We start from the raw sequence: 18,684 nt of genomic DNA on the forward strand, positions 1-18,684 counted from the left end.
ACACACTCTCATCCGACCCTTCACGCCTGCCCCTCTTTACCATGTCCCCTGTCACTCCTCCCTCCGTCACTCTGTGTGCCATGACGTACAACGCACTCCCTCGGAGTCTGGGATGACAGTCCCATTCTCAGCAGGCTCCTACCTGTCCTTGGAGCTTCCATTAAAAACCACCTCCCCGGGGTCCCGCCCCCTCGAAGTTGCTCCTCTGTCCCACCAGCACGAGGTGTGCATTTTGTCCACTGTTGCGCTTATCCCATTATTTTACGGTTTGTGGTCTTCATGGAATTGTGAAATTCCTAAAGACAGGACGTGTATTCATTTCTATGTCCTCATTGGCTAGCCTGGCACCTGGCCCAAAGCAGATGCTCAGTAGAGCTCTGGGGGGGGGGGGGAGGGACAGGGGATGGGGGAAGAGAGTTTGAAGTGTTCGGGCTGCTCGGCCCCCTGGAACTACTGAGTAACATGTCAGCAAAGCATGAAAAGTATCTCCGAGAGCCCAGAAGAATTGGAGGACCCGGAGGTCCTCTGGCTGTCAGCTGCATACGTACCTAGGGGCCAGAGGACTGAGTTAGGGCCACCCCTCTTCTGAGTTCATCATGACATTCATGCAGTGCATCCTTTGGTACCTACCAGTGTCTTCTCTTTTCCAGGCCCTGTCGTGGGCAGGTGAACTAGACAGACTGGGTCTCTGCCCTCGGGGAGCTCATGCTCTGCTGAGGAAGACAGGCAAGAAACAAGTCATCTCATCTTAGTAACAAATGCTATCAAGAGAAATAGAACAATAGAAATTGTGAGGCGCCTGGGTGGCTCAGTCGGTTAAGCAACCGACTTTGGCTCAGGTCATGATCTCACGGTTCGTGAGTTTGAGCCCCGCATCGGGCTCTGTTGACAGCTCAGAGCCTGGAGCCTGCTTCTGATTCTGTGTCTCCCTCTCTCTCTGCACCTCCCCTGCTCGTGCCCTGTCTCTCTCTGTCTCTCAAAACATAAATAAATGTTAAAAAAAGAATTAAAAAAAAAGAGAAATAGGACAGAGTAAGAGATTTTAAGAGTGATAGGGGAGGGGCCATTTTGCCCAGAGTGGTCAGGGAAGAACATTCCAGCAGGGGAAATCAGTGCAAGAGCAGCACGTGTTTTAAGACAAGCAGGCACAGGTCAGGTTGTGTGGGACCTTGTAGGCTATGGTACAGATTTGGGATTTTATTCTTGGAAGTCACTGGAGGGTGTCGTTTTTGAAAGATCATGGTGGCTGCCGGGTGGGAAAGAAACCGTGAAGATGCGAAGCAGAAACCCAGCGAGCACTTAGAAAGCCCTGGCAGTGGGCTGTGCGAGTTGATGATGGTTTGAGCCGTACCGGTGGTGAGAATATGTCGTTTCATTATGTATTTTGAAAAGCGACAGGACTTAGTGACCATTTCGATGGAGTGAGGGGAAAGAGCAGTCGAAGGCTTCTCAGTCTGGGACGTGAACAGCCGAGGAGGGGTACATCATTTACTGAGCTGGAGGGGATGCTGCTGGAAAGGAGTGGGAAAATCAAGAATTCCTTTTGAACCTAAGTCTGAGATGCTCGTTAGACGTCCAGAGGGAGACGTCAAGAGGGCAGTAGCCGTACAAGTCCGGCCTCGGGGGGAAGGTTCGGGCCGGAGACAATCTGGGGAGCCCCAGATGGCCAGGCGGTGCTTACATCTGTGGAATGGGTGGGGTTCCCCTTCGGTTGCCGGTGTCCACATCTGAGGTTTTCTGTTCCAGGTCAGACACTTTGACAGCCCCTACCTGGTGTACCACGAAAAGATCAGAACCAGTCGGGTGTTCATCCGAGACTGCAGCATGGTGTCCGTGTACCCGCTGGTCTTGTTCGGGGGAGGCCAGGTGAGCGTGCAGCTTCAGAGAGGAGCGTTTGTCGTGTCCCTGGATGACGGCTGGATCCGTTTCGCGGCTGCCTCCCATCAGGTAAGGCCTGGCGGGCCTGTCTAGGGGGCACGGGCCCCGAGGGGCTTCGAGGAGAAGACGGGTTCCTGCAGGGAGCGAGGGAGGACGGCAGAGCTGGCAAAGAACGAATGAGGAGAGGGTAGCGGGCCACGGACGGAGGCCAGGCCCGGAGCCTCAGTGAGAGACCAGGAAGGCACTGGGAGGGGAGCCCAGGACGGGCTGGCGTGGGAGGCTCGGGACAGAAGCTGCAGGCGAGACGTTGGACCTTCCTAACTGTTCAACAGATAACACATGTTCTCCAAAGAAAAGTCCCAAAATACACAGATGAGCAAAAATAAGTAAAAATCACCCTGATTCCACCACTGCCATAAAAAAAAAAGATAATGGATCTGAATTGTTTATTGTCAGGTCTCACGTGTTCACTACTGGAGTGTCTGCAGAGACACTGGAGGCAGAGTACACGCTTAGGAAATAAAAATTCATTTTGACATTTGCATCGGGTAGAGGTCTTAGACGGCAAGAAGCAGAAACACCAACTCAAACGTTAAAGAGAATTTATTGGCACATTGAACTGTAACATCTAAAGCAGCACAGTCCAACAAAAATACATGAGCCACATGTGTAATTTCAATTTTTCTAGTAGCCACATTTGAAAAACACAAATAGGCACAGTTCATCTTAATTTTATGTAGCCTAACACATCTAAAAAGTTTTCATGTCATCGTGTCATCGTATAAGGGCGCACTGAGATACTCCTCTTCATGCGACATCTTCACAATCTGGAGTGTGCACACTCACCGCACATCTCAGTTCAAAGTGGCCCTTAGATGAGCCACGTGTGACGAGTGGCCGTCGTGTTGCCCAGTACAGTTTCCGGAAGGCCAGGCAGCTGGGTGACGAGAGGCTGGCTGACCTTGTGAGGGCAGGGTGGCTGCGGCGGCCCCCGGCCTCACGTCTGTTGCAGCATAGTGTCCGGAAGGGGAGACCAGAAACCTCCTCTCTTAAACCAACTGTTGTGGCCAAACGAGTGTCATAAACTGTAAGGCCCGGGTCACCTGAGCCATTCACTCTGGCAAAGCCCACGGCACGAGCCCGTTTGAGTTCCGTCTGGGCGCAAACTGCACGGTGGCCAGACGACGGGGGAGGGGCAAAGCATGTCGGGAAGACCTCTCCAGTGCCTGCTCCAACAGCAGCACGAGCAAAATGCCATAAAGAATGTGGAGCTATTAGCCCCAGCAAAGCATAGAATGTATCCTAAAGCTAAAGACTTTTTCTCTTAGTATCTACCGTTTTTAATTTTCCATTTTCCTGCTTCTCCTCTTGGAACAAATTATAAAAGGTGACCAGGCTTTAATATGGAGAACACTACATAAAAGCCATCCTTTCACATTTAATCTTTTCTTGAAAGGAGATGTGGACATTGAGTGAACATTCCTATAGCTGCATCAAGAAATTACAACTTTTTAAAAAATTTTTATTTATTTTTGAGAGCAAGAGAGACAGAGCATGAGTGGGGGAGGGGCAGAGAGAGAGGGAGACACAGAATCGGAAGCAGGCTCCAGGCTTAGAGCTGCAGCTGTCAGCACAGAGCCTGACGCGGGGCTCGAACTCACGGACTGTGAGATCATGACCTGAGCCGGAGTCAGACGCTTAACCGACTGAGCCACCCAGGCGCCTCCATCAAGAAATTTTAGAAGCGCTTTTAGAATAAATTGTGTTAGTTTCTCCTCCCCCACCACGTGGAGGTAAAATTAATAGCAGCAATCTAGAATAATGATAATCATCACTGGGATGTTTCCTGTAATAACCTTTCCTCCCCCGTTGACCCAAGCGCTGCTTACGCTGCAACTTTCATTTTAGGTGGCCGAATTAGTAAAGGAACTTCGTTGTGAACTTGACCAGCTCCTCCAGGATAAGATAAAAAACCCGAGCACAGATCTGTGTACGTGTCCTCGAGGATCCCGGATCATCAGCATGATTGTGAAACTTGTCACCACACAATAAAGACCTGCCTCGGGAGAGCGCCTGCCCCGCCCCTTGTGCTCCCCTGGGAAATAACGGCAGCACCTCTACCTCCAGCCAAGCCCTGAGGCGCCGAGCACGAGGGAAGCCTCCCAGACCCCCAGACCGGGCAGGGGCGCTCCCAGCACAATTTGGAGTGTCGGTGTGAGGCGGTCGAAAAACCAGCTTTGCCTGTCTTTTTCTCTGGGACTGTCCTGGAATGAAGGAAATTCACCCAGTAACACAAAAGTGAATGTTTAATACAATTCTGTTTTATTCTATGTATTTTTTTTCTCCTGCTTTTTACTAGGGTGAGGGAGGAGCATGAGGAGAAATACTGAATGTTTTTTCTATCATAACGGCTCATCTGAAAGAAGTTAGAACAGAAAAAGGACAAAAAAAAATCATGTGAGCAAGAAAAATTAAAATTTCATTTTAGGCTCTTGGCTACAAAGCAAACTTGACTTGTGAGGGATTTTTACTTTTACTCATTAAAGGTCAACCGAAAAAAACAAACTTAAAGAGCTCTTATCTGTTATTAGAATGCAAGCTGGTCTCACCCTTAACGTTCATATTCTCGAAAGCAGAACCGTCTAGGTGTCTTCGTGCTGTTTTAGGTTTTCCATTTAGGAATCTTGCTCTCTCTTAGGCACACACCCAGATCTCATGGCCACACTCCTCCTTACCCAAAGGGGAATTTTGATGGCATTCTCAGAGCAGAGTTGGCAACGGTCGATGTAGAAAAGTTTGCCATGCTAGTGTCAGATTTACAGCCATAAAAATATCTTCCACGAGACTGCTTATTTTCAGCCACCACTTAGGTGAATGGGGAGCCAGCATGTTGAAAAACCATGAGTACATTTACATTGCCTCTGGACATTTTTCAGCGTGGCCAGGAAGAATCCCGAAGGGCTGAGTACAAAAAAATATTCTTGTGTTTGTCTAGCGCTCAGGTAGAGTCACTACAGATTTCACACTAGAGATAGAATTCAAACGAATCAGCAAAACCACTGCAGTGAAGGGTGGTCACTTTTTAAGGTATTATTTCTGTTCAGTTTCCAGAAAACCTCCTGGACTGTCCAAAACGGTCATTACCAAGCATGTTTAAACTTTGGCGCACTTGAAGAGCTGAGATTCTAAGTAGTAGTTTTAAAAGGCATGAATTCACGTTATCACTTTAAATAAAAGACACGATGGGGCGCCTGGGTGGCGCAGTCGGTTGGGCGTCCGACTTCAGCCAGGTCACGATCTCGCGGTCCGTGAGTTCGAGCCCCGCGTCAGGCTCTGGGCTGATGGCTCGGAGCCTGGAGCCTGTTTCCGATTCTGTGTCTCCCTCTCTCTCTGCCCCTCCCCCGTTCATGCTCTGTCTCTCTCTGTCCCAAAAATAAAAAACGTTGAAAAAAAATTTTTTAAATAAATAAATAAAAGACACGCATATGCACAGCACCCACAGCATTCAGGCTCTGACTTGCCCTGGAAACAAGGCTCACATTACAGAACTGCTCAGGAGAAATGCAGGAGAAAACCGTCCTGACACATTTTTTTAAACCAGTATGGACTCTTGGTGCCGTAGCGGAGCTCATATTGGCTGCCCGAGATCGAGCCATCGGCCTGAGTGGACCCACAGCTCTCAACACAAGTCCGCAGCACAGCATACGACTGGCCAGCTGGCCGGGTGGTAGTTAACAACAAAACCATCCATTGAGAGTACTGAGCAATCGCTCCCCTCGGGGCAGTCATCGTGGGCTGGCCACCTGCAGCCAGGCACAAGTCGCACAAGTCATTTTACAGATGGGCCAGAAAGTGGAAAAGACTGGGAAGCCTTGACTGAAGGCACTGAATAAGAAAAATCCTTGGGGCACCTGGGTAGCTCAGACTGTTAAGTGCCAGACTTCGGCTAGGGTCATGATCTCACGATTCATGGGTTCAAGCCCCATGTCGGGCTCTGTGCTGACAGTTCAGAGCCTGGAGCCTGCTTCGGATTCTTTGTCTCCCTCTCTCTCTGCCCCTCCCCTGTTCACTCTCTCTCTCTCTCAAAAATAAATATACATTAAAATAAATAAACATTAAAAAAATAACATAAAATAGAAATCCTCACCTCCAGGACCAAACTTCTTAAGCCCCATCACTCACATGAGATCAATGAAATAGGATTACTTCTTTGCGATTGAAGATCAGAGTGCAGTGTAGCATTTCAAGGTGACACCAAATTTCTAAGCCCCAACAAGATGGTCAGCATTGGGGAGCCTGGGTGTCTAAAGCATCTGACTCTTGATCTCAGCTCAGGTCATGATCTTGCAGTTCGTGAGTTCAAGGCCCACGTGGGGCTCTGCGTTGACCATGTGGAGCCCCGTTGGGGTTCGCTCTCTGCCCCTCCCCTGCTTGCTCTCTCTCAAAATAAATAAACTGTAAAAAAAATTGTAAAAGATGATCAGCATTTAATGTTCATTTTCTGGAGAACTCTGTAAATGTTTCTCACTTGTTTTACTGGAACCTAGCTAGGAAATAATATCGATGCAGTACCTGCTACAAAATTAGTCTGCGACACTGTTGTAGTGCATGTCTGCGGGGACTTCTCAGGAAATGAGAATAGGTAACATTCTCACAGAGGTGGTCATAGGTTGACAAAGTGCCTTCTTCCTGCTTGAGCTCCATATCTGAATACTACCATTCAGACTCCCTGACGAGGAATGAATTTTGGTCTGTACCCTTCCATTTTGTCACTTGAGCAGTTTAAATAATATACCAGAGCACACAGACTGTGGGTCTGCAAGCATGTGGTCAGTGTTCTTTTTCATTTCCAGGCAATGGTTTGAATATGTCCCTGAGAGGGTATCATAAAATAAGACATTGTGAAAGTCACTCTGTAAAATATATAGTAAAGGTAAGCAAATTGGGACCAACGGTGTGGTTTTCAGGTGCGGCCCAGGCTGGCTTTTTGAGGACTGCATTCTGCTGCGTTGTCTCAGTTGCTGGGCCGAGAGCTGGTGAGCTCGGGCTTGACACTCCGAGGGTGTCTTGTGAGGGTCACCTCGTTGCCACATAAATGAGGATTCCGGGGACAGAATTCTGCTCCCACTGCCCTTGTGCTAGAACAAGCCTGGGCAGACGATGGCTCTTTCCTCCTATGTCACGCTAGAATTAAGCATAATTCCTAGGGCTTATTTTCTCCTAAATGCAGGGGGTAGAGTTTGCTTAAAATATTTAGCCGGTTAATAAATACAGGGTGAGCTATTGTTTTCAGAAGTTAGAACTTGGTCATGAAACTGTGTCAGTCAACATTTGAGGACTCACAGTACGGAGTGCCTCAGGTGGAAACAATACAGAGCCAGCTAACACAATTCATTGTCACGGCAATAGTTTCAGACTGTTCCAGAGTGATAGACTTATTCAATGCCTTTCAGCCTCACACATGTAAAGCTACGTAATGACTGTGTAAACCATTAACCACGATGAATCATTAACAGGAGAGACTTTTTCTTGCTAACTTCTAAGTTATCGCCCCCACAATGATAATATCAGAGATTGGTCTTAAATAGGATTTGTGGCCAATCACTAATCCTTAAAGTGCTTTCAAATCTTAAATGTTTTAATAATTTGTTTTGTCAAAGAGCAAAGAAAGAGTTCTGCTGGAGAATCACTCGTGCCCTACATGTGGACCAGCAGGAAGGAGTGGCATCCGTGTTTCATCAAGATACAGGACAGCAGCCCAAACACGAGCTTGTTCCCACAGACGGTTCAGCCTCTGCCCCTTCTTTGCCTAACGGGGACCATCCCGGAGTCTACTCCCCAGTCAGTTCTAGCCCAGCTAATTGAATAAATAAGCCAGGACGCGGTGCCCCAGTGAGACAGCTGTGAGGACGATGACTTCGAATCAACGTACGGGGGGTGCCTGGGTGGCTCAATCATTCAGCATCTGACGTCAGCTCAGGTCGCAATCTCACAGTTCGCGGGTTTGAGCCCCACATTGGGTGAGCTCAAGTCCTGCTTTGGGTAGACATGAGCTCGCTCTCTCTCTCTCTCCCCCTCCTGGGAATGATTCTCTCTCTCTCTCTCTCTCTGCCCCTTGCTTACATGTGCCTTCTCTCTTTCAAAAAAAAAAAAAAAATCAGTTTACTGGATTTTTCCTCCTGTATTTCAACATTTTAGGAAAGAAACAAATGGCAACAAAAGACAGTATAAGGGGTTTGTTTGAAAAGGCAACTTCCTATAAATACCAGCAATGAGTATCTGTTTAGGATGACGACCCTGACATGACAAATACAGTATTCCTAAATATGGTATAACAATGTATCTAATAAACATTTTCAACAGAAGCATTTCAAAGAGCGAAGGTTTTTTTTATTATTATTCCTTATGCAGAAAATGCAATTACTGCTACGTCCTCCAACCTAGGCTTTATTGAAAACGTCCTGAAGGAGTTAATTTTCCTTCCAAGTTGAACTTGTTTTATAAAGGGGACATTATCCATGGCTGATTTTCTTCTGCAATTAATTCAAAACGGGATAACGTAGCTAAAACGACTCATTTACTTCTCCAGAGTCCCCTTTCAATAAGTTTGCCTCATTCCATCCTTGGGTTTCAAATGTCTCCAAAGTATCTGCTAACCTTTCAAGGAAGACTCTGTTTGTCCACGGAGGTTGATTAACTATAATACAGGACCTTATCATGTACAAGGACCATAAGGAGGTTTCCTCACAGGAGAAAATGTAGATTTTGCTTGTTTTCAACGAGTGGTTCTCAACTGGAGGCAATTTTGCCCACCGGGGGACATTTGGCGGTATCTGGAGGCAGCACAACTGAGTGGGGATCGGGGTGTATTCCTGGCATCTAGTGGTCGGAAGCCAGAGATGCTGCTAAATACACTACAATGCACAGGAGCCCCCCCACCCCCCAAACAAATTATCCAGTTCACGATGTCAGTAGTGCCAAGGTGGAGAAAACCTATTTAAACAAAATAGATAGGTAGCCACTTACAAAGTCTGGCTATTAGTTACTAGTCAGATACAAATTATGCCCACATCAACTCTGATCAACATGTACTGTGTGAATAAGAATTTATGAGTCCATCACGTTGTTACCAAAATACAGAGTACTTGAGGCGCCCGGGGGACTCAGATGGCTGAGCATCTGACTCTGGATTTTGGCTCAGGTCACGATCTCACAGTTGATTAGATCAAAGCCCCTCGTTGGGCTCTGTGCTGATAGCTGGGAGCCTGCTTGGGATTCTCTCTCCCTCTCTCTCTCTCTCTCTACCCCAACACCCCCCCCCAAAGTAAATAAATAAACTTTAAAAAAAAAAAAAAGGAAATACAATTTGCATATGACACTAATACTGTTTTCCACTACAAAACTCAAGTTCTCACACTCAGGCCCGTATTACAATGTTTGAAATACACACACATATGCACACACACACTCGCACGTGCACGTGCACGCGCGCACACACACACACACCCTTCCCTTATCTTTCCGTTATTTGAAGGGAGTCCAACCTAGCAGACTTTGGCCAATATGGTAAAACACAAATAGGGTTTTTAAAAAGGGGTAAAGGGGGGGCGCCTGGGTGGCTCAGTCGGTTGAACGTCCAAGTTCAGCTCAGGTCACGATCTCACGGTCCGTGAGTTCAAGCCCCACGTTGGGCTCTGGACTGATGGCTCAGAGCCTGGAGCCTGCTTCCGATTCTGTCTCCCTCTCTCTCTGCCCCTCCCCCGTTCATGCTCTGTCACTCTCTGTCTCAAAAATAAATAAATGTTAAAAAAAAAAAAAATTAAAAAAAAAAAAGGGGGTAAAGGGGGATGGGAATATATAGCCCTATAGGTAGATGACTGTAAAATGTTGAAATCTAACATAAAGCTTACCTAGGAACTATGATTTCTAGGCTCAGTAACCCTTCTCCTATCGTTTGAACTGAAAAAACAAAGCAGGTGGTTTTAGGACTTAATTATTAGCAAGATTACCAGACTAAATGTCAAAGATGCATTATGCTCTTTAGAAGACAGATGTCTTTACAAATCAAGGGTCATGCTGTACATGGGCACCAAGGGACTATCCCATATGAGGAAGAAACTAATCCATTGATGATAGACCCAACACAAAACAATCCGTAATTATAGACGTTTTTGTTAATGCCGCCCTTCTGTCTCTGAAATTCACCTATGCACTTTCCCATTTAAACTCCAGCTGTCCCCATTATTTCTAGCCCACAAATCTTTATACCATCCTTTTCCACAGTAAGCATGGCTAAAATGGATTAATTGAAGCGTGCAATCTGATTAGTTAACAGGGAGGCTGACTGTCCTGTTTATAACTAATGTGTGCTACATGGCTAGTTTGAGACCCAAATTGGGGTTGCAGGAAATCCTCCCACACTTATGCTCACAATTTCAATATAACCAACTTATTTTAAGCAGGTGCTATGTGCCAGCCACCCTGGGAATTCAGGATACAAAGATAAACTGGGACACAGGAGAAACAAGACAATAGAGAAATAAAGTTTACTTGAATAAATTCAATCAAGAGCATAATTTACCCCTGCAAGAGCCTCTGAAGGTTTTTTTTTAAAAAAACAAACAAACAAACAAACAAACTAGACACCTGTATGTTGAAATTAAAAGGAAGGACACTGAGGTGTCTGGCCGGCTCAGTCAGAAGAGCATGCAACTCTTGGTCTCAGGGTCCTTGTGCTATTTTGTTGCACGTGAGACTATCCGTGTGGTTTACCTATTTATTAGCACTCATAATCCACATCTTTGATTTGACCAAAACAACAGAGAATGAAAACTCACACACGACACACGTGTGCCTCTGAAGTCTTGTAATATGATGGACTTAACATCCAAACACTTCACGAAGGAAAAAATAAAAATGAAGTCTTATTTTAATCGGCTCATCCACAGTTCTTGGCTTCTCACTGGGGAGCTGCAAGATGTCCCTGAATAAGATCCTGAACACGGGACAGAATAATCTCATTAGAACTGCTGCAATTTTCGGGGCCATACGGGGGGTCTATCGTCAGCACCCCAGCCACACACAGAGTCCGTTGTGAATCTCCCTGTTCAGTGATGGGAATGTGGTTCTTCTCGAGCCATTTCTTGAGGCTGTTCTTCCTCTTCTCCAGGTCCTCAGGGCTGTATGCCTTGCAGTCTCCAGACATGAACAAATGTGCCAGCTTCTCTCTCACTCCATGGTCCCCTTCGTTCACAGTTTCAACAGTCTGCACGGCATGGCCCATAATTCCAGTCACAGATATGCTGCCATCTTCTAGGAAGTTCACGAGGACGATACTTTGGAGGAAAAGTAAGTTCACAGCAGATATGTAAAAGAAAAACCTAAAGTCTCATAAATCTATGGAAGAAGCAGTGGAATGAGAGGCATCACCAGCCCCGACAGGTAATGAAACTAGGGAATAAGAACTTCCCTGTTTAAAATTAATCCTCTCACCATCAAATGTTTGTACTTGGTCAATAAGTATTCACTGAGGGTCCTATACATCTAAACGTTTTTTTTTTTAACGTTTATTTATTTTTGAGAGAGACACAGAGTGGGATCAGGGGAGGGGCAGAGAGAGAGGGAAACACAGAATACGAAGCAGGCTCCAGGCTCCGAGCTGTCAGCACAGAGCCCGACGTGGGGCTCAAACCACAAACTGTGAGATCATGACCTGAGCCAAAGTCGGATGCTTAACCGACTGAGCCACCCAGGCGCCTCACATCTAAACTTTCTGTCTAGCCTAAATCATTGTGGAATGCAGTTAAAGCATTAAAGAGTTATAAAAGGCTTAAACGTTTATTAGAAAAGAAGAAAGGGCACAGACTTAACTTTCAGAGTTCAAAAACAACTGAGTAACTCACCTTCAAAGTAGATCAAAGAAAATAACAAAACCCAAAATTAATGAAATAGAAAATAAAAGAGTTAATAACAAGATCACCAAAGCCAAATGTTGGCTCTTTGAAAAAAACAAAAAGATAAAAAAAACAAAACCATGTAGGGGCACCTGGGTGGCTCAATTGGTTGAGTGCCCTACTTCAGCTCGGGTCATCTCACAGTTCATGAGTTCAAGCCCTGCATAGGGCCCTATGCTGATAGATCAGAGCCTGGAGCCTGCTTCGGATTTTGTGTCTCCCTCTCTCTCTGCCCCTCCCCTGCTCATGCTCTGTCTCTCTCTCTCTCACAAATAAATAAAGTTTTTTATTTATTACATATAAAAAACTTTTTTAAGAAAAAATAAACATGTAAAATTCATAAAACTCAAGCAACATTAATTAGAATGGAGAAAAAAGGCAGCAAAGATTGGCAGTATAAAGTATTAGGAACAAATTTATGTCAATCGTTTTGAAAATTAAAACAGAAAACTTCCTGGGAAATATAAATTTCTACTACTGAGTCAAAGAAAGAGAGAATATAAATCATCTTATAATCATTAATAAAAACTGAGTAAATATTTAAGAATATTTTCCCATAAGAGGGGGAAAAAAGGCTTTTTACCAACAAATTATATACAATTTTTAAGGTTCAAACATTTCTTTTTTTTTTTTCCAAGATTTTAATTTTAAGTAATCTCCACACCCAATGTGGGGCTCAAACCCACAACCCCAATATCAAAAGTCGCATGCTCCACCAGCCAGGTGCTCCAAGTTTCAAACATTTATTTTTATCTTTTTTTGAAACATTTATTTATTACTGAGAGACAGAGAGAGAGAACGAGCATGGGAGGGGCAGAGAGAGGGGGAGACACAGAATCCAAAGCAGGCTCCAGGCTCCGAGCTGTCAGCACAGAGCCCGACACGGGGCTCGAACTCACAAACCGCAAGATCATGACCTGAGCCGAAGCCAGATGCTTAACTGACTGAGCCAGCCAGCTCCAAACATTTCTAATCTAACCAAACTCTTCTAGAGACTACAAAAGGTGGACTGTGCCTTAGCTCATTAAATGAGGCCAATACCAAAAGCAGAGATAATTAAAAAAATAAAACTACAAGCTAATTTCACTCATGAATACAAATGCAAAAATCCTGACTAAATAAAATACATGATATGATGCAAGGTGATGTGAAGGGGATTTCACTTCTGTGGTACTCTTCCCAAAGCCTATAACCCCAGGCTATTTATGAGAAAGCATCACACAAACCCAAATTGAGAGACCTTCTACAAAATACCTCATCAGTACTCTTCAAAAGTGTCAAGGTCATGAAAAACAAGGAAAGACTGAAAGGCTGTCACAGATCAGAGACTAAGGACATATGATGATTAAATGTAATGTGGGATCCTAGATTGGATCCTGGAACAGAAAAAAGGCAAACAATTAGTAGAAAAACTGTTGAAATCCAAATGACAGGTCTTTAGTTAATGTAAATTTTTAGTTTTGAGGAATGTACCACAGTTAGGTTAAGATGCCAATATCAGGGGAAGCTGGGTAGATGGGTCCTGTCTGTACTTTCTTTTCTATAAATCTAAAATCATTCCAAAATTTAAAAAGTGTGTGTGTATCACCACCTTTAAAGTAGTCTTGCAAGAAACAAATCTGATCCTAATCAAACCTCTGGATATGAATCCCAGTTTATAGAAATACAGAGGATGAAATAAACTATACCGTGAGAATGCAATAAGCTAAACTCAGAATGTGTTCAACTCTGTAAGACAAATGATTCCATTTCTTCAACAAATAAATGACATGGAAAACTAAAAAGATGGGGTGCCTGGGAGGCACAATTGGTTGTGTCTAATTCTCAATTTCGGCTCAGGTGTTGATCCCAGGGTCCCGAGTCAGGCTCCACGCTTAGCATGGATACTGCTTAAGATTCTCCCTCCCTTCACCCCTCTTCCCCATTCACTTGCTCTCCCTCTCTCCAAAATAATAGGGGGGAAAAAAAGAAAACTAAATAGAGAAAGTGCACAGTCACAGATCAAGATACTTGAGAGATGTTATCAACCAAATTGATAAACCAATATAAAAAGATACTTTTGAGACAACCAGGCAAATCTCAACATGACTGTTAATAAAGTTATTATTACTTTTATTGGGTATTATAATGTTATTGTGTTTATTAAAGAGTTTATCTGCTAAATAAGATACATTGATGTATTTATGAATAAAATGATAATGGTATTGTGGTTACATTTATTAGAGTTCTTATCTATTAAAAGTTACATTGAGGCATTTATGTACAAAATTAAATGAGCTGTGCTTAAAGATATTTAGAAGGGAAAGGTAAAGCTAGTTGTCTGTTATCCTATTCTCTCTACATTTATGTATGTTTGAGATTTTCTAATAAAAACGTAGGAACAAAAAAGTGTCTCACTTCTACAAACCTGGCTGGTGCCAGGGTAATCCATAGTTTGAACAGCACTTAGATTCAAAGGCTATACAATTCTTTTTTTTTTTTTTTTTTTTAATTTTTTTAATGTTTTTTCTTGATAGAGAGTGAGCGGGGTAGAGGCAGAGAGAGAGAGACAGAATCTGAAGCAGGCTCCAGGCTCTGAGCTGTCAGCAGAGACTGATGCGGGGCTTGAACTCATGAACCGTGAGATCATGACCTGAGCTGAAGTCAGAGGCTTAACTGAGCCACCCAGGCGCCCCTAAAGACAGTACAATTCTTACACGCAAATTCTTACATGGCTTTCATTTATCTACTTCCTTAGTTTGGATATAACATATAGGCAGCACAAAGGGGTGTCATTATGATTTCTGGGAAGCAGGACCCATACTCACTTGGCAGAAACCGGGTCTGTGGTTAAAACCCATCCTTTATAATCCTTCTCACTGGCTGTCACTTTGACTTCTTTGTACGTGTAATCTTGCCATTCTAAGGGGCCTTTCTTCATCCATTCATTCATGGCTGCCAGCTGACTAGATCAAAAACCACCACCAGTCCGGGTTAATATATATGTTCCACTCAAGCAAATGCCCCAATCCCTATGCTAGGCAGAGAGAACATCTTGTGATTTGCCTCAAGTTCCATATCAGGAAATAGCTGATATTCACGATTCAATATGAAAGCTAGGAGATCCCGAGTTGCCATGGGGCTAACTCATCCGGCTTACTTCTATATTCGACTACCCAGTACCACTCCAGATGGCCTTCGCCCTGGCTTTGAACTCCGGTCGGCAGATGCTCACACCCTTTAACTCTGTCTGCTCTCCACACCACTTTTAGCCAAACCTGAAAAACAAAACTCCTTTGATATCCACCCACTCGCTCTCTCTGGCTGTTTCTCCGCTGGATCCCGCCAGGGAGAGGCCTCGGATTTGTGACCATTTCCTCTTTTTTGTTTGGAAGATGCACGAACCAGGGGGCAGCAGCGAAGGCTCTAGAGCGCAGACTCCCTGACCTAGCTTGCAGCTGCACGATACTTAGAGCAGCACTCAAACCTGGTGGTGTTTAACGTTTAATCCCGACAAACGAGAAATATACCAGTTACAGCTCCTGACAGCAAAAGGCACGCAGCGACCACGCGGTAAGGAAGCAGTCTCCTCGGCGGCGCCGTCTAAACCCAGCATGCTTTGCGCCACTTCCTTCCCCCAGAAGTCTCTGTTTTGTAGTCCTTGACCTTGGTCCCACCTAGAGGTCTGAGGGAGTCGGCGGGCGTGGGGGGATAAAAGCCGGGCGCGGGATGCGGGCGGGACTTGAGATTTTTGTATAATAAGAAAGTAAGGCTCCTTGTTCGCTAGAGCCACCCCTCTTCACTGCCACGATGGACATTTCAACCTTTTGTTTTTAAAGAGGAAAAGTCTCGTGCCCGGTTCTCATTGAGAGTAGACATGGAAATGCACCCTTGCCGTGGAATCGAAGCACAAGAACCCTCTAGGTAAATCCTAAAGCTTTAGAAGTGTGAGGTGAAAGTGCCTTGGAGAAGAGCGATAGAGCCAAGAGATTTGTTTGTTCCGCTGGTGTGAGGCAGTTAATACCTCTGCTCCTTCGGGATGTGCCCTTGCTATAGTCCCGCAGGAGTTGCAGAAGCCAGAAAGAATAAAGCACAGGATCGGGATGAATTCCACCTAGCAGATCTCTCACTGGTAAAGCCCCAGCCTCTCCTCCAACTCCCGCCCCCTCCCCAGTAGAAAAGCGGAAAAGACTCGCTTCTGCCGCAGATTTATGTTCAGGGACTTAGGTGGCTCCTGGCATAGTCCGGAATTTTTTTCATAACTGTGATCCTGAAAAATGGTACAAGGTGTTAAACATTGAGTTTCTGCAAATGGGAACACCAAGGGAGATTTACAGAAACTGAATTAGAGGCCTATCAAACCACGATGTAGAAAACATTGAAAATCAGCTTGGGGCATCTGGGTGGCACAGTCTATTAAGCCTCGGATTTAGGCTCAGCTCATGACCTCCCTGCTAGTGATCTCCGGGCTCCTGAGTTGGAGCCCCACACTGGGCTCTCTGATGTCTGCACGGAGGCTGCCTCACATCCTCTTTCCTCAGCTGTCTCTGCCCCTCCCCTGCTCCAGCTCTCTCTCAAAAAATAAACTTAAAAAAAAAAAAATTAGTCAGCTTTTCCCTTACAGTCTGGGATTTGAGTTCACATAATCCTTAAAGTATATTGTTTCTTATTGCCATCGTTTCAAATAATCCTTTGGCAACTTTGAGTCGTTGAATGATTGGCTGATTATATTAATGTGGCTTTAGTAGATTAAATTAGATTATGCCAGTTAAAGTCCTCTATAAATCTACAGAGCTAATTTAATACCAGTTGTTACAATGTGAAATGAAACGTTTGACCTCATAAAAATTCAGTCCAAAAGAGCTTGAACCAACTGTGACAACTGATCATTTGTATTTGAAGCCTTCTAACTGTCCTGCAGAATGAAAGACTTTGGAAGCTAGCTTCAAGCTTAAATTATTCCTTTTAAATTGATGTGACTGGGGCAGTTTCCTTCCCTTCTCTCCCCTCTCCCTTTAGTCCTCTGGATAAACTAAAGAATCATTCACAGCATCTGCCTATTGGAATCGCTGATTTATAACAGACTGAGCCTGCCCACTTCTAATGGAGGTTTACAGAGAGACCCTGTCTGTAGTCCACCCTCAACAAGTTCACATGTGCCATTTCCTTTTCCCCGTCAACCCCTACTCTTGGTCTCCCTGGTGCCTCCCTCCTACCAGTTGATGTCCCTTCTCTCACATTCTCTACTTTTCTCCCTCTTCCCCTTCTCTTCTTCTGTCTTCTTCCTAGTATCTGCTTCCCCCTCAAACCTACACACATACACACACTCTCAACCCTTTCCTCTGCCAAGTTCAAAATTGCGTGTTCTAGATTTTGGAGTACATTTTTAAAGTAATCTCTAAACCCAACGTGGGGTTCAAACTCATGACCCCAAGATTAAGAGTTGCATGCTCTGGGGTGCCTGGGTGGCTCAGTTGGTTAAGCATTCAACTCTTGATTGACCTGAGCTAAAGATGTTGACTACTGAGCTCCTAAAAATTATTGCAGTGGTCCAGACAGGACACAAGCTGATAGCAGTGGAAATGAAAAAGAGGGAAAAAAGGAGTAGATTCAACGAATGCTTCAAGGGAAAAATCAACTGGATTGGTGATTGATTGGAGTGGGGCAAGGGCATGTTGAGAACTTTGATCTGTTAACAGATCTTCTCTCTGTTCTTTCCTTCATTCAATAATAACCCCTCCTTCCTCTTTGTTTTTTCAAGATCTCAGGCCTCCACATAGTTATTATATTTACTAAACTAGATAAGAAATTTCTTCACAGAATAAAAAATGCTTCAATAACACTTTATTTGTTTTTATGGCACAGGAAGGCAACAGTGAGGTCTCTCCTCCAAGCTCTTATAAACTAACCCTAAATGTTAAATAAAATGGATGTGATTCGATCTGTGATTCGTTTGTACAAAGAGTCCATCTATTATCTGGATAACCAGAGAATGTGGGGATGACCGAAATTCCAAACTGAGTGACCTGGTTGTATTCTCTGGAAGCCGGACTGGAATGGGATTTTATGTTAGTAAATGGAAACTTAATTATATTAGACCCTACTGGGACAGTCAATACCCCAGGGTTGGTAGCAGAAGGCACAAAAGAAGAAAGTCAGTAAGTAGAAGATTGGGAGGTATTTCTCAAAGACCCTGAATCTGCAAGCAGGGACTTTCCAGAGGAATATACCTATTGTGGGGAACTGATATACTTCATCAGGTCTCAGTTGGCCCGGAATAGATTTTCCTAAAACTATCTGCCTTCTTGTTCTGATTTGATGCTCCCCATGCCTCGTGACTCCCCCATGCTGGTTTTCTAGACACAGTGTTGATCAGGAGAGGTGATTCTTGAGAGGGAAATGAGCACTTTCTAATCAATAGAAAGGAATAGACCAGAAATCACAAACTAGGGGGCATATCAGGACATGCAGATAGTTTAATATCTGCACAGTTTAAATTAAAAAAAAATTTTTTTTTAATTTGGAAGTTTTTATATAGGTTTCCTCTCTCTTCCTCACTAGTTTCGACCACTTTTATTGCTTTTGTTTGGCTGCTCTATATTGTTTACATCAGCTGCCTGATCCCACAGGAAATTGAATTTGCAACTCTGGAATAGTCCCTACTATAAATAAATAAATTAGCAGAGTAAATTATACCTTAATCTCTTGTGGTAAGAACCAGCCTTGGATGTGTCTAGTCAACTCTTGGGCCACTTAAGCGCCAGAAAGCTTTACCAAGGAAATGCCAATTCCAAGATTTCCTGTTGGATTTCCATAGTCTTTTTTAGGTGATTCCTTGGTCTTGTTGACTTGCCTCCTTCTCATCTGTGCCCTT

At 44.4% G+C, this 18,684-nt stretch overlaps 2 protein-coding genes across 8 annotated transcripts in view; one reads left to right on the top strand and one right to left on the bottom strand.

Moving 5' to 3' along the window:
• Positions 1 to 4,417, top strand: part of DHX57 (DExH-box helicase 57) — a 55,011-nt gene extending 50,594 nt beyond the window's left edge. For all 4 annotated transcript variants that reach the window (XM_007082398.3, XM_042982122.1, XM_042982120.1 and 1 more), the window contains exons 23-24: positions 1,747 to 1,947; positions 3,787 to 4,417. In XM_007082398.3, coding sequence (XP_007082460.2) covers positions 1,747 to 1,947; positions 3,787 to 3,930 — 345 coding nt within the window. In that variant the 3' untranslated portion in view covers positions 3,931 to 4,417. The remainder of the gene's footprint in view (positions 1 to 1,746; positions 1,948 to 3,786) is intronic.
• Positions 4,418 to 10,410: 5,993 nt separating this feature from the next.
• On the bottom strand, positions 10,411 to 15,426 carry GEMIN6 (gem nuclear organelle associated protein 6). Of its 4 annotated transcripts, none has more exons than XM_007082396.3 (3): positions 15,341 to 15,426; positions 14,639 to 14,776; positions 10,411 to 11,213 (listed from the first exon to the last, which is right to left on the bottom strand). In XM_007082396.3, exons 1-3 carry the CDS (start codon positions 15,424 to 15,426, stop codon positions 10,838 to 10,840), a joined length of 600 nt encoding a protein of 199 aa, XP_007082458.2. In that variant the 3' UTR covers positions 10,411 to 10,837. The 4 variants fall into 4 exon arrangements, with proteins under 4 accessions (XP_007082458.2, XP_007082459.1, XP_042838065.1 ...); XM_007082397.3 differs by having other exon boundaries at positions 14,639 to 14,772; positions 15,341 to 15,381; XM_042982131.1 differs by lacking the exon at positions 15,341 to 15,426 and adding an exon at positions 15,122 to 15,327.
• Positions 15,427 to 18,684: the final 3,258 nt, after the last annotated feature.

The sequence above is a fragment of the Panthera tigris genome, chromosome A3 (assembly GCF_018350195.1).
Source record: "Panthera tigris isolate Pti1 chromosome A3, P.tigris_Pti1_mat1.1, whole genome shotgun sequence".
Classification (NCBI taxonomy): domain Eukaryota; kingdom Metazoa; phylum Chordata; class Mammalia; order Carnivora; family Felidae; genus Panthera; species Panthera tigris.